This window comes from Physeter macrocephalus, chromosome 2 (genome assembly GCF_002837175.3).
Source record: "Physeter macrocephalus isolate SW-GA chromosome 2, ASM283717v5, whole genome shotgun sequence".
Classification (NCBI taxonomy): domain Eukaryota; kingdom Metazoa; phylum Chordata; class Mammalia; order Artiodactyla; family Physeteridae; genus Physeter; species Physeter macrocephalus.
Genome location: NC_041215.1, coordinates 22,519,364 through 22,532,096, shown reverse-complemented (window position 1 = coordinate 22,532,096; position 12,733 = coordinate 22,519,364). Strand labels below are relative to the sequence as shown.

The window sequence follows — 12,733 nt, the reverse complement described above, 5'->3', positions numbered from 1 at the left end:
CGCCCCCGCCCGCCCGCCTGCCCCGCCCCCGCCGGCGGCGCCCCGCCCCTCCCCCAACCGCCCGACTAGCATGGTGCGGCGGCCGCGCGCGCAGACATGGGGGAGAAGCTGGAGCTGAGGCTCAAGTCGCCCGTGGGGGCTGAGCCCGCCGTCTACCCGTGGCCGCTGCCGGTCTACGTGAGTGCCGCCCGTCCCCTCCCCCCGGACCCCCGCCCCTCTTCCCCCACGGCGCGCGCTAGGCCCACCGAGAAACGGAGCGACTCGAGTCCCCAGACCCTCTTTGGACCCTTCTTCCCGCCCCGCCGTGGTTCTCCGCGGCCGTTTCCAGACCCCGCGCGCAGGGTGGACAGCGGGGAGCCGGGGCCGGCCGGGGACGCAGACTCGGCCGCAGGGGCCCCGCGCTTCCGAGGGGCGCCCGAGCCGGGCTGCCGTTGGCTCTGCCGGGCTGGGGACCCCGGTCCTCCCCGGCCTGGACTGCCGGCGGGCTTGCCCTTCCGTACGTTATGATATGACATGTAGGATTTCTTTTTCCTGGTAGTTTATTCTTGGCGCTGTCAACGTGCTTAGCTTTTTTATTTTTGAGGACACTCTTTTCTCCCTCTTTCCAGTTTTTTGTGTTTTTGTTTTAGTTAGGCAGTTTGTTCCTCTGATCTTGAGTGGCAGGACTGGCTGGACTTTTGGAAAGGAGGCATTCTGTTCCCTGATCTTGAGTGGGTGGGCTGGCAGGACCCTTGGAACGGAGGAGTTCTGTGCCCTGATCATGAGTGGGTGGGCTGACAGGACCCTTGGAGAGGAGGCGTTCTGTCCCCTAATTTGAGTGGGAGGGCTGGCAGGACGCTTGGAGAGGAGACGTTCTGTCCCCTAATTTGAGTGGGTGGGCTGGCTGGACCCTTGGAGAGGAGGCATTCTGTCCCCTGATTTTGAGTGGCCTTTGGAGAATGACAGGCCGAACGGAAATTTACACAGGCGTCCCGATGATTCCAGAAATGCAGGGTGCCCGGCCGGGTGGGCGCCCGGCCTCTCGTCCCCGGTGGCGGTGTGGTGCGCGTGTTCGTGTCCCAGGGTCCACGCTTGGGCCCTGCAGCCCACCTTCGGGAGGGAAAGCGCAGCGGGCGCCGTGGGCCGGCGCCTTTGGGGCGCTCATTCGCGCGCTCGGCTTGCTGGGGACCGGCCTCCAGGGAACCTGGCGGGGTAGCCCGCGCGCCCCGCCCCTCGCGCGGGCTCCGTGTGTGTCAGTTTGTGGAAACTGTGTCGCGGCCGGGGGCGGGGTCGGGACGCTGGGACCGCCCGGGAGCCGACGTTGGCTCCGGGCCGCGGTTCTCCCGGTTCTCCGAGGTCGGAGGGTTTCCAGCCCGCCACTGCGCACCGGCGCTTTCTATTTTTGCTCTTCCTGCGCCCGGAGGCGCGGCTGAGCCCGGGCTCTGGCTTTTCCGGTTGGGTAGCTCCGGGTGGCCCGGGTGGGCTGCCTGAGCAGTGAGTAGGGCGGGGAGACATCCCAGGGCACGGAAACTGAAAGTGGGGAGAACCTTCAGAACTCCAGCTGATACACTTGCCTCGCCTCCCCCGCCCCTCTTACTGCACTTGTCGTGTACCGGTTGGCTGGCCGGCGCATTTTTCAAAATGTAATAATTTGTTTATCCTTAGTAGCCGTGAAGCGTAGTTCACTTGTAGTGCACAGTTCTAGGAGTTTTGACAGATGATCGCCATCAGGCGGCAGAGCAATCCCGTCATCCCATTTGCTGCCCTTTGGCGCCAGCGTGCTTCTAGCCTCTTGGCCACTAATCTCCTCTCTGTCCCTAAGGTTTTGGCTTTTCCAGAAAGTCAGATAAACGGAACAACAGTCTGTAGCTTTTTGATTCTAACTGCTTTGGCTCAGCAAAACTTATCAGAGATTCATCCCTGTTTTTTTTTTTTTTAAATATTTATTTATTTAGTTATTTACTTGGCTGTGCTGGGTCTTAGTTGTGGCACATGGGATCTTCATCGCCGCGTGCAGGATCTTTTAGTTGCGGTGTGCGGGATCTAGTTCCCCGAGCAGGGATGGACCCCGGGCCCCCTGCTTTGGGAGCGCGGAGTCTTAGCCACTGGACCACCAGGGAAGTCGGTCATCCCTGTTGTTGCGGGTATGAGAAGTCACCCCTTTTTCTTGCTGTGTTGTATTCCATTTTCCATTTGTCCATTCGCCTGCGGGTGGCAGGACTTGTGGGATATTTCCAGTTTTGAGGGGATCGGGAATAAAGCTGCTGTAAACATCCCAGGGCAGGTTTCAATGGGAACTTGGGTTTTTACCTCACTTGAGAAAATACTCAGGAGTGGGACTGGGGTCTGTGCTAAGTGTATGTTTAACAAGCCTTCTGCATCTTAGAAATTGGTATTTTTGAGTATTGGAAGAGTTTAGAAATCCACTGTGACCCAGCACCCAGGCACTTGAAACGAAGATGAAAGTTCATCTGGAGATGGTCACGTTGTCCCCATCACCGTCTTTTATTCGAGGCAGAGCAAGGCCACAGATTTGTAACCCTTGTAAGAAAGGCCTCATGTGTCCAGGCCCTGGCAGGACCTGGCTTTCTAGCGGTGGGCGGTTCTGAACTGGAGAGCGTCTTTCCCTTGCTGGCCGGACCTCGCTTGGCAGGGTGCGGGGTGTGCTGCCTGCCTGGCCGGGCGCTCTTCCTGCGGTCAGCAGCCGTTCCTGGTGTGTCTGTCCCACTACCAGGCAGGCGGTCAGGGGCCCTAGTGAAGTGCTCAGCGAGCCGCAGCCTTCCTAAAGCTTTGCGGGTAACGTCTGCTACCCTCCCATTTCCCCGCTGAGGAATTTTGCTTTCTCATGGGAAGTGAGGGGGCGGTACTTTATAAGAGTTCATATTTTGTGATGACTCGATGCTGAATACATTAAGAAAATGGGCTCCTTCCAGAAGCTTAGCTTTTCAGAAGGTCAGATTACTCATGTGACCGCACGTTTGAAATGACTGAGCTTGTTTGTTCATTGATTCATTCATTCTGCAAGCACCTCCTAGATATTTACACTGAGTGTTCCAGGGGGCGCAGAGAACAGTAGACAGTATTCTTATTCTCAAGAAATTTATGAACGAAGGACGGTAGGTGATCTATGAACACAGAAGGTCAGCCGAGGTGTAGTGCCCCGTGTATGGGACCAGCTGAGGTCCCAGAGGGTGGGGCTGCCATGTTTGCCCTGGGGGAGGTGTGGGTGGCTTCTCTGAGGAGGGGACACCCCCAGGAGGAAGTACAAACAGCCACAGCCGTCCGCACGCGGAAGTGTCCAGCCTCCAAAATGGGCTTTTGCGCAATTGACAAATGGGAGGGTGGGGTGCAGGGCGAGTTTTGTTCCTTCTGTGACTGAGAGTTCCCAGATATCCACTTGTAGCTCACAGCAGCATTTCTAAAGCAGCATGGCCCTTCTTTTGGTGGGAAAACCGGGTCTCAGCTCAGGAGGGAGCAGGTGGTATCTTCGGCTGCCTGATGGCTGGGCAGGAGCCTGCAAGGGCGTGCAGTGGTCCTTCCCCTCCGTGACTCACTGAGGCTGTGGGTGTGGAGCGGCCCCAGCGTGACTGTCCCCGCCTGCTTCTGGCTTCCTCCTGAGAGCCCACGAGTCTCTGATGAATGCCTGCTGAGCAGTCGTGCCCTTCACTCGACTGTGAGTAGTAGCTGAAGTGGGCGGCCGAGTGAGCCATCCCTCCCTGTGACTCAGAAAATATTTTCTGACTTGATCTCTGCTGGTGTGCGTCCTGCCTAATCTGAGCTCAGGTGGAAGGCAGGTTAACCCTTTGACGGCTTTCTGTGGGTGAAGTAGCCTCTTTAAAGAGGAAGGGATCACCGGAAAAGCCTGGTATTCCGTCCGTATGTGGCTGTTAGCTTTTGTACTTTGGTCCCTAACATCCAAATGCCGCCTGTGTACTCTCTTCCTGGTGGGAGGAGCCAGAGGTGGCCAGCCCTTTGGATATTCACTAGGCAGGAGGTGGTGGAGCTGCAGGGGACCCGCCCCCAGTCTACCTCTAGGAACTGCATCCTTTTTTCCTTAATTAAACTTTTTATTTTGAGATTATCGTAGATTCTTGCACAGCCGTCAGAAATAAGACGGAGACATCCCATGTTTTCTTTACTCAGTTTCTCCCAATGGTGGCATCTTACAAAGCTACGCACCGATGTAATGTTTTCGTTGGCATTGGTACAATCAAGATACAGAGTGTTTGGTGTCCCTTTTGAATTCGGGGACCTGTAGGGTGCGACTGGCTGTGTCTGCGCGTCCCTGGGTCCCAGGCCCGGCGCACGTCTCCCAGGAAACCCCTCTCCTCCCTCTTTCTTTCTACTGTGTTCTCCTTTCATGGTCCAGCGCTCTTCCCCAGTGCGTGTGCCTTGTCTCCCTGGCCGTGGGATGACAGTCCTGTTTTCTTCCTCCCACTCAGGGCACTGCCTGGAGGCCTCTTTGGCATCTTCTCTGTCCCTTCAAGCTGTCCCTGCTGTTCCCACCAGCCGGGTCTCCTGCCGCGCCCAAGGCGTTGAGCGGTCCCAAGGGTGTTCACAGAGGACGTGTTGGGTGTCTGTGCGCCGTGCTCCGCAGCTCACGCGTGGCTCTGTAGTGCCTCCCTCACCGCCCGCCTCTGTCGTTCCTTCCCAGATTCTCTCTCCCCACACATGGCTGCTGTCGCAGTACCTGGCCCGGGGCTCTGTTCCTCTGCGCCCCTGTGTCAGACTGGGCCCTCTTCCTGTCCACGCGCCTGGCAGGGCTGCCGAGTCACAGGTTCCCGTGAGCTGCAGTTGGGAGGTCGGAGGCTGTGTGCTTCATTGAGTATTGACCTTGGATGACGATGCCTCTTCATATCTTGAGGGGCTTCCGTTTGAATCCCCTCACTTAGTCATGGGGTGCGCGGCCGATGCCCTGAAAGCGCGTTAGACTCACACCAGGTGCACGGGCAGCCGCTGTGTGAGAGAGGTTACCTCTGAGAATGATTGTCCCTTAAAAACCTGATGCGTCTTTTCCCAGGTGGGGAAAGGGTTTTGCAGGCTGTGTGCTGGGCTCCAGGGGGCTGCCACGGGGTGGTGCCCACGGGGACGGCGGGAGTCGTGGGGCTCGGGGCAGGGAGCTCTCAGGAAGGATCTGCACGTCGCGTGGTGGTGGTGGCTCATGTTTCCCCTGGGCTGCAGGTGGCTCCCTGGCGTCTGCTCTGTGCTCACCCTGCGGACTGAGTGAGGCTCCCACTGGGGAGCAGGTGCTGGGGCCGCAGGACACGCTGGGCCCACACCTGGTCTGGGACGGACACCAGGTGAAGGGGCGGGACAAGGGGAAGAGGAGCCGCGCTGGGTCTTGTAGGTTTTGTGTCTTTTTAAATAACAGCTTTGTCAAGATAGCATTCACACACCACAGAACTTACCCATATGAAGTGTACAATTTAGTGGCTTTTAGTATATTCACAGAGCGGTGCAACCATCACCTCTAATTCCAGAACATTCCATCAGCGCAAAGGGCCCTCAGTCCCCTGCCCCAGCCCCTGACACTAGGAACCCACTCTCTGTGTCTGTGGATCTGCCTGTTCTGGACGTTTCCCATCAATGGAATCACACCCTGTGTGTCCTTCTGTGTCTGGCTTCTCTCCCTGAGCATCGTGTTCTCAGGGTCCGTCCACGTTGTTGTGAGTGTCAGGGCTTCACCCCTTTGCGTGGCTGAGTGATGCTCCCTTGTGTGTGGACCAGGTCGTGGGGTCTTGAGGCCCCTGGAGAGGTGTTCGTTTGGCTTGGTCCTGGGGTGGGGCGATGTCAGTTGCACTGATACGGTGCTCACAGGACCCCTTGCTGGAGTGGGAGACAGTTGAAGGCTGGGGGCGCGGCTCGCCTTGGCCTTTGAGACCGCGGGGTGGAGGCCGTGTTGCCGCCTGTCGCTTGGGGAGCCCCGGGCGAGTCCTTCTCCAGCTGTGCCCCCTCGGAAGGGCCTCCTCCATCCCTGGGCTTTCCCTCCCTTCCCGTCACGGCCTCGGCCTCGGCCTCGGCCTCGGCCTCAGGCCGGACTGCTCTGTGGCAGTAAAGCATTTCCTTTGGTGAGGGCAAGAAAAGTTCTGGTGGTGAACTTTTGGTCGTCGCGTTCCCCCGTCCCACCGGAGTCACTGCACGACAGCCCCTCCACGCGGACCCCCAGCGTCAGGTGCTCAGCACTTGCAGGGGTTCCTTGGGTGGCTGGGCGGCCTGGGCTGTTACAGGTGGGCTAGTTTGGATTGAAGCAACTGAAATGGTCTTGTCACCCCTGGAGCCACCGTGGCGCCCCGTCCTCCTATGGACACACCCATGCCCGTCCTGCAGAAGGACGGCAGCCCGGACAGCAGGGCGTCCCGGCCGGTCCTGGCTCCGCGCAGACTGGCTTCCGTGAGCTGCGGACCCAGGCGTGGAGCTCAGGCTCAGGGTCAGGTCTGGAAACCTCCCGCAGGTGCGGCAGTAGGTGAGGGGGCACACGAGCCACACGCGTGCCCTCCTGGGAGCCATGTGACGAGTCAGAAGGAGGAGGTGAGGTAGGTTTTCATAGCGTTGTACATAACCGAGTATAGCCCAAATACTACGTTCTCAGCGTGTCGTTTTAAAAATTAGTAAAGGGCAATTTTACTTCGTGTGTGTGTGTGTGTGCGCACGCGCTCTGTCTTAGAAATCTGCATGCATCTCGTGCTCACAGCACACGCCACTGGAGTGGCCCAGCGTGCACCATTGCCCCTCGTCCAGGTGGCCAGGGGCCGCTGTGGGCACAGTGAGGCTCTAGACCCCTCTCCCTCGTGAGGGCTCCTTCCCTGGACCCTGGTCGTCGGGGCCCCTGTGTACACAGCGGGTCCCACCCGCCTGGGTCAGGGCCACGGGCCCACCGTGTCCTGCACCGTGTCCGTGGCCCGGGAGCCACGGGCCCACTCCCTCTTCTCGCTTCCTCCTCCAGCTGGACTTTGGCCTCATGGGGTCCCGGCAGCTCCTTCCTGTTTTCCCATGTTGACTGTTCCTTGCAGTGCCGGTCTCGCGGGCAGGGTTTTGCGATGCGGCTGGGTCCTGAGACCAGCCTGGTTTGTCGCCTGGCCCTGCGGGGAGAGGGCCGGGTCGGCGGTGGGAGGAGAGCCTCCTTCCTGGCTCTCTCCTTTGCATCGCTTTACCAGGCGGTTCGCATCTTTGGCCTGGCTTGTCCTCAGGTACGGTATTGGGCCAGGCAGCACCCCCTTGCTGGGGGCCTGCGGACATCCGGGGCTGATTGTGGACGAGACCCGTGTGATGCTCCACAGCCAGTCTCTCTGCCACCCCCCCTCCCCCGCCGTGTGAAATGCACTCATTTTCAAGTGAAAACCTGTTTGCTTCTTGAATACTCAGGCCTACCGCAGGCGCTGGCCCTCCGCCTCCCCCTTCACCCCCTGCTCCCTCTCCCTGGCGAGTGGGTGCTCCCCAGCGGGGCCGCAGGCTGAGAGGTGAGGCTGAGCGCCTTCTCTGGGCCTCGGGGCCCTCTGATCACCCGCCTGGCTTTCCTCCCAGACTGAGAGCCTTCTGTGGATTTTCCACGCCTCCAGCCAGATCTCTGCTCTCAAAGCCCTGCCACTGAGAGAGGCAGACAGACAGCCGGCAGATCTCCCGCCGTGTTCCATCTCCCCTGCCTTTGACTCTTCCCGCTGTGCTTCTCCACTTTGGGGAACAGTGCATGCGTCACATCCTGGCTGCTCTGTCCCACTTGCCTTGGCCCCCACCCCAGGTCTCCGGAGGTGTGCAGAGCCTCAGGGAAGAAGGCAGCGACCCCCAGCCCGCAGGCAGTGCCCCCTGCAGCCTGCTGGGGAGTGGGGACCGCGGGCAGAGGCCCAGGGTGCTCCCCGTCGGCCCCTCCTGGGCACTTCTGCCCCCAGCAGACAGTGATACAGAGTGTGGTCGGTCCCTGCTTGCTTCAGGCCGGTGGTTCTCTGAGCGGGGCCCCTGGGCCAGCAGCTTCCCCACCAGCTGGAACTGGTTAGGAATGCGGGTTCCTGGGGCCCAGACCTGCTGACTCTGAAACTTTGAGGGTGGGCCCCAGGACTCCACTCTGACCAGGGATTCTGATGCTCGTCCCGGTGTGATGCCCCTGCCTCGGAGGCCCCCTGGGTCCTGGCATCTTCCTGCTACAAGTGGGAAGAGGAGGACGGAGTCCACGTCTTGTCTCCTCCCCAGTCTCTGCCCCCTGCCTCTCGCCGGGTCCTCCAGGGACGATGTCTCCAGATGTCATGCCCCTGTCACTGTGAACCAGCCTGCGTGCTCAGGGGTGGGCCGTGCCCTGGCAGCCAGCACCCAGGAGGCCTCCTGTCCAGGCTCCTCACGCCAGGCGCGGGGCCTCCGGGGACAAGCAGGGGCAGAGCCAGACCTGTGGGCGTCCGGGTGGAGTTCCTGTTCCCACACCTGCCCTCACGGTCAAGGAGGAGGCACGGGGCCTGCCGAGTGGGACAGCCAGACTCCCCAGCCCCATGGGCGGCCCCCGCCCTCACCTGAGCTGGGCAGGGGAGGGGAGCGGACAGGACGGGCTTGGTGGCGGCTCAGGCCTGATGACAGCCTCTGGCTTCCACAGAGGGTGCTTTTTCAGGCGGGAACGGTTGTGCTTATTGCGGCTGTTTTCCCAGGATCCCGGAGTGAGGCCGCCGGCTCTGTGGTGAGCAGCATTCCACTGAGCCTCTGCGCGGCTTCCTGCGGAGGCTCTGACACCTTTAGCGAGAAGAGCGTGGGTTAGTCACTGACTCAGCGAGCAACCAGCGCCGGCCCGGGGATGTAGCTGGGACGGGGAGGCCGGGTGTCCCGTGCAGCGAGACCAGGGCTGGCCTCAAACCCCGGAGTTCCAGGGTTCCCCCGGGGGAGGAGGTGTGGGTGCTCCTAGGCGCGGGCTTCCTCAGGGCTGTTCTCAGTCGGACCTTTCTGGGTCGGCTTCTGGCGTCGCTCTGTTCTGAGGGCCTGTGAAGCAGAAGAAGAGGCCACAGCCGAGAAGCTGTGAGAGCTTCTGAATCATCATTGGTGATCAGGGCATCTTAAATCATACGACTCAGGACGGTCGTTGGAAGCTGACCAGTCCCTAGAGCAGCATCCTCAGATCGTAGGAGGCAGGTCATAAACTGTTTCCTTCCTTTCGTTCTGGTTTGAAAGCTTGGGAAAGCTCGAGTTCATCTCATCACAGATGAGACCACATTCACATTCCAGGCCCCTGTCTTCCCAGGTCTGCGTGATTCGGTCTGAGACGCGGTGGCTCAGCCAGGGCTGCGGCCCACGCGCCGCGAGGGCCCCTGCCGCCTCTGCAGGAGGAGCGTCTCTGGGGTGCGTCCAGCCTCCTGGCGGGGCCGAGGGAGGGAGCGCAGTCCGAGCCGGCATGGGGCTGCCATGCGGCTCACACTCAGGCACACGCGTGTGCTCACGGGGTCCTTTCAGAGCGCGCACCCTGTTTTGTAACTCCACGGTGGTGACCGGAATGAGACTCTCCTGGGTACTGTCACGTCCTCCTGTGGCTCTAAGACTTGTTCTCACGGGCCGTGCTCGCAGGGTAGTGTATCGGCCTAAATGCAGACATGAATTTAGCAGCTTGTGACGACGCACACTGATGACCTCCCGTGGTTTCTGAGGGCAGGGATTCAGAGCAGGCGGGCCAGGGGATTCTGGCTGAGGGTCCTTCAGGAGGCTGCAGAAGGGGCTTGGACCGGGCGGGATGCCTGGCTTCCAGGAGGCCCCTCCCATGGCTCCTCTGCACGTGGGCCCCGCAGGGCTGCTGAGGCTCCTCGGTGCGCGGGGGCCGGCTCACCTCAGGAGGAGTGTGACTTGAGACAGCGTTGGTGGAAAGTTCTAGACCCTCCTCCTCATCCTGTGACTATCTCAGCGCCTTGTACACTGTGCTGTGTGCGTTTGTCTCTGAGCAGACCCTGCGGGACAGCTTGGCGTCTTCTCTGCTTTCAGTGGGTGCAGGAGCCCAGGGAATTCAGGGCTGCCAGGACTGTCTGTGTGGACTCACTGAATGTTGTGGAGCAGGAACAGAGTCTGTTGGCCGTGTGAGTGTCTGAGATGCTCAGTATCTTCCAACTGAGGCGGGGGTGCTTCTAACGATACCGCGCGTTTCCTCCTGTAGATTTTTTTTCTTAATTTATTTTTGGCTGTGTTGGGTCTTCGTTTCTGTGCGAGGGCTTTCTCTAGTTGCGGCGAGCGGGGGCCACTCTTCATCGCGGTGCGCGGGCCTCTCACTATCGCGGCCTCTCTCGTTGCGGAGCACAGGCTCCGGACGCGCAGGCTCAGTAGTTGTGGCGCACGGGCCTAGTTGCTCCGCGGCATGTGGGATCCTCCCGGACCGGGGCTAGAACCCGTGTCCCCTGCATTAGCAGGCAGATTCTCCACCACTGCGCCACCAGGGAAGCCCTCCTCCTGCAGATTTTGTTGTGGTTTTTTGTTTGCTTTCGCCGCACCGTGCAGCATGTGGGATCTTAGTTCCCCAACCAGGGATTAAACCTGGGCCCTTGGCAGTGAAAGCACAGAGTCCCAACCACTGGGCCACCAGAGAATTCCCTGTTGTCATTGTTGTTGTTGATAGCTGTTTTGAGATGTAATTCCCACACTCTTCACCTCATCCACCGAAAGCATGCCGTTCCCTGCTTTGTAGTGTATTCATTGAGTGCAGTTGTCACTACTACCAATTTTAGAACATTCCATCACCCCAAGAGGAAGCCCCATCCCCATTAGCGTCCCTCCCATCCCCCTCCCCAGCCCCTGACAACCAGGAATCCACTGTCTGTGTCTGTGGATCAGCCTGTTCTGGACGCTTCCCATCAATGGAGTCACACCCTGTGTGTCCTCCTGTGTCTGGCTTCTCTCACTGAGCGTCGTGTTCTCAGGGTCCGTCCACGTGGTAGCGAGTGGCGGGGCTTCTCTCTTTTTCACGGATGGATAATATTTCAGTGTGTGGAGGGACACATTTGTTTATTCGTTCATCTGTTGATGGACATTTGGGTGGTTTCCTCCTTTTGGCGGTTGTGAATCACGCCTCTGTGAACATTAATAATGTTCAGGGGTTTTTTGTGTGTGGTTTTTTTTTTTTTTTGGCCGCGTTGGGTCTTCGTTGCTACGCAGGGGCTTTCTCTAGTTGTGATGAGTGGGGTCTATTCTTTCTTGCAGCGCGCGGGCTTCTCATTGCGGTGGCTTCTCTTGTTGCGGAGCACAGGCTCTAGGCACGTGGGCTTCAGTAGTTGCAGCACGCAGGCTCAGTAGTTGTGGCGCACGGGCTTCGTTGCTCCGCGGCATGTAGGATCTTCCCGGACCAGGGCTTGAACCTGTGTCCCCTGCATTGGCAGGTGGATTCTTAACCACTGCGCCACCAGCCACCAGGGAAGCCCAATGTTCAGTGTTTTGTGTGGACACATGTTCTCATTTCTCTTGGGCAGACACCAGGAGAGGAATTGCTGGGTCATTTGCTAACCGTTTAACCTTTGAGGAGCTGCCAGACTGTTTTCCAAACCCAACTGTCCTCACTGTTTTCTGAGGTTTGCCAGGAGGCCTTGGGGCCGATCAGTGGTTCTTCCCAAGGGTTTCTGGGTCAGCAGTCGTGCTGATGCTGCGGGTCGGTTCCCCCATTTCGGGAACCACTAGTTTGCAGGGCTGTCCTGTGCTGGACCGCACGTGCTCCATCTCCCGCCCCTGGCCTTGTCTAAGTAATATGAGTTCAGTGGATATTTACTGCTCCATCCTTGGTAAGTTGGAGGATGTTATTAAGAACGATAGAAGATTGGTTTTTTTCCTTTGCCTTAAAAAATAAGACTCTGGGCAAAGGGTCACATATCGTAATTCTATTTACAAACGTCCAGAACTGGCAAATCCACAGAAACAGAGAGTGGATTAGTGTTGCCAGGGGCTGGGGAGGGGATTGGGGCACGTCTGCTAATGGGGTGATGGGATGTTCTGGAACTAGATAGAGGTGATGGTTGCACAGCTCTGAATGTATTAAAATCCACTGAACTGTATACTTAAAGCGGGGGCCCATTTTGTGTGAATTATATCTTGGTAGGGCTGCTGTTGCCAAGATGAGGCTTAGGACACAAAGGGTGTTTCTGGAGTTGTTTGACCTGTTAGGAATGCTGCGCCATGGGGGGCCCTGCCCTGGGACCTTCTGGGCGTCCGTGCCCTGGCCCGCAGGGGCTCTGCCCGCGTTGCCGTCCTCCACTGTGAAGCGTGGAAATGGTGGCCTGGGCTGAGAGGTGCAGTCGCTGTCCCAGGGCAGGGCTGGCAGCTTTGGGCCTGACCATCTCACCTCCGGCTTCAGCCCATGCTCTTCGCAGCCCCTCCTCTAGCTGTGCATCCTCTTTGAGGCCCCTCCTCACCGCGATAGAAACCTTCACTGGCGGGGCAGAGATGCAGTCTAGAGTTATAGACCGTCCACACGACGCGTCGTCCTCGCTTGGTTTCTGCGCGGTCTTGGGTTAGCTGGCCGCCAAGACCCCGGCGAAAGGCCAGAGCGACCCCCGACGTGCTCCTTGGGGATAGCGGCGAGGCCAGCCTGCCGGGCACAGTGGGGCCAGGAGAACACCGCTGTGGCTGGGAGGGAGGACCGCTGCTTGCCTTCTCCCGGTGGTTGCACGACTGGTGTTTCCCCATTTTACAGATGGAAACCGAGGCCTGCAGCGGTTCAGGGACTCAGAGCCAGGCCTGTGGCTTCCAGGCTGCAGGAGTGCCTGGGGGAAGTCCTGGGGAAGGAGGGTCGGGGGCTTAGACTCCGTCCCGGTCCCTTCCCCGC

General features: G+C 59.3%; 1 protein-coding gene across 9 annotated transcripts in view; it reads left to right on the top strand.

Annotated features, from left to right (window-relative positions):
• The first annotated feature begins 24 nt into the window (after positions 1-24).
• Positions 25-12,733, top strand: part of DOT1L (DOT1 like histone lysine methyltransferase) — a 57,990-nt gene continuing 45,281 nt past the window's right edge. For all 9 annotated transcript variants that reach the window (XM_055081582.1, XM_055081584.1, XM_055081575.1 and 6 more), the window contains exon 1: positions 25-177. In XM_055081582.1, the coding sequence (XP_054937557.1) occupies positions 97-177 (81 nt within the window). In that variant the 5' untranslated portion in view covers positions 25-96. The remainder of the gene's footprint in view (positions 178-12,733) is intronic.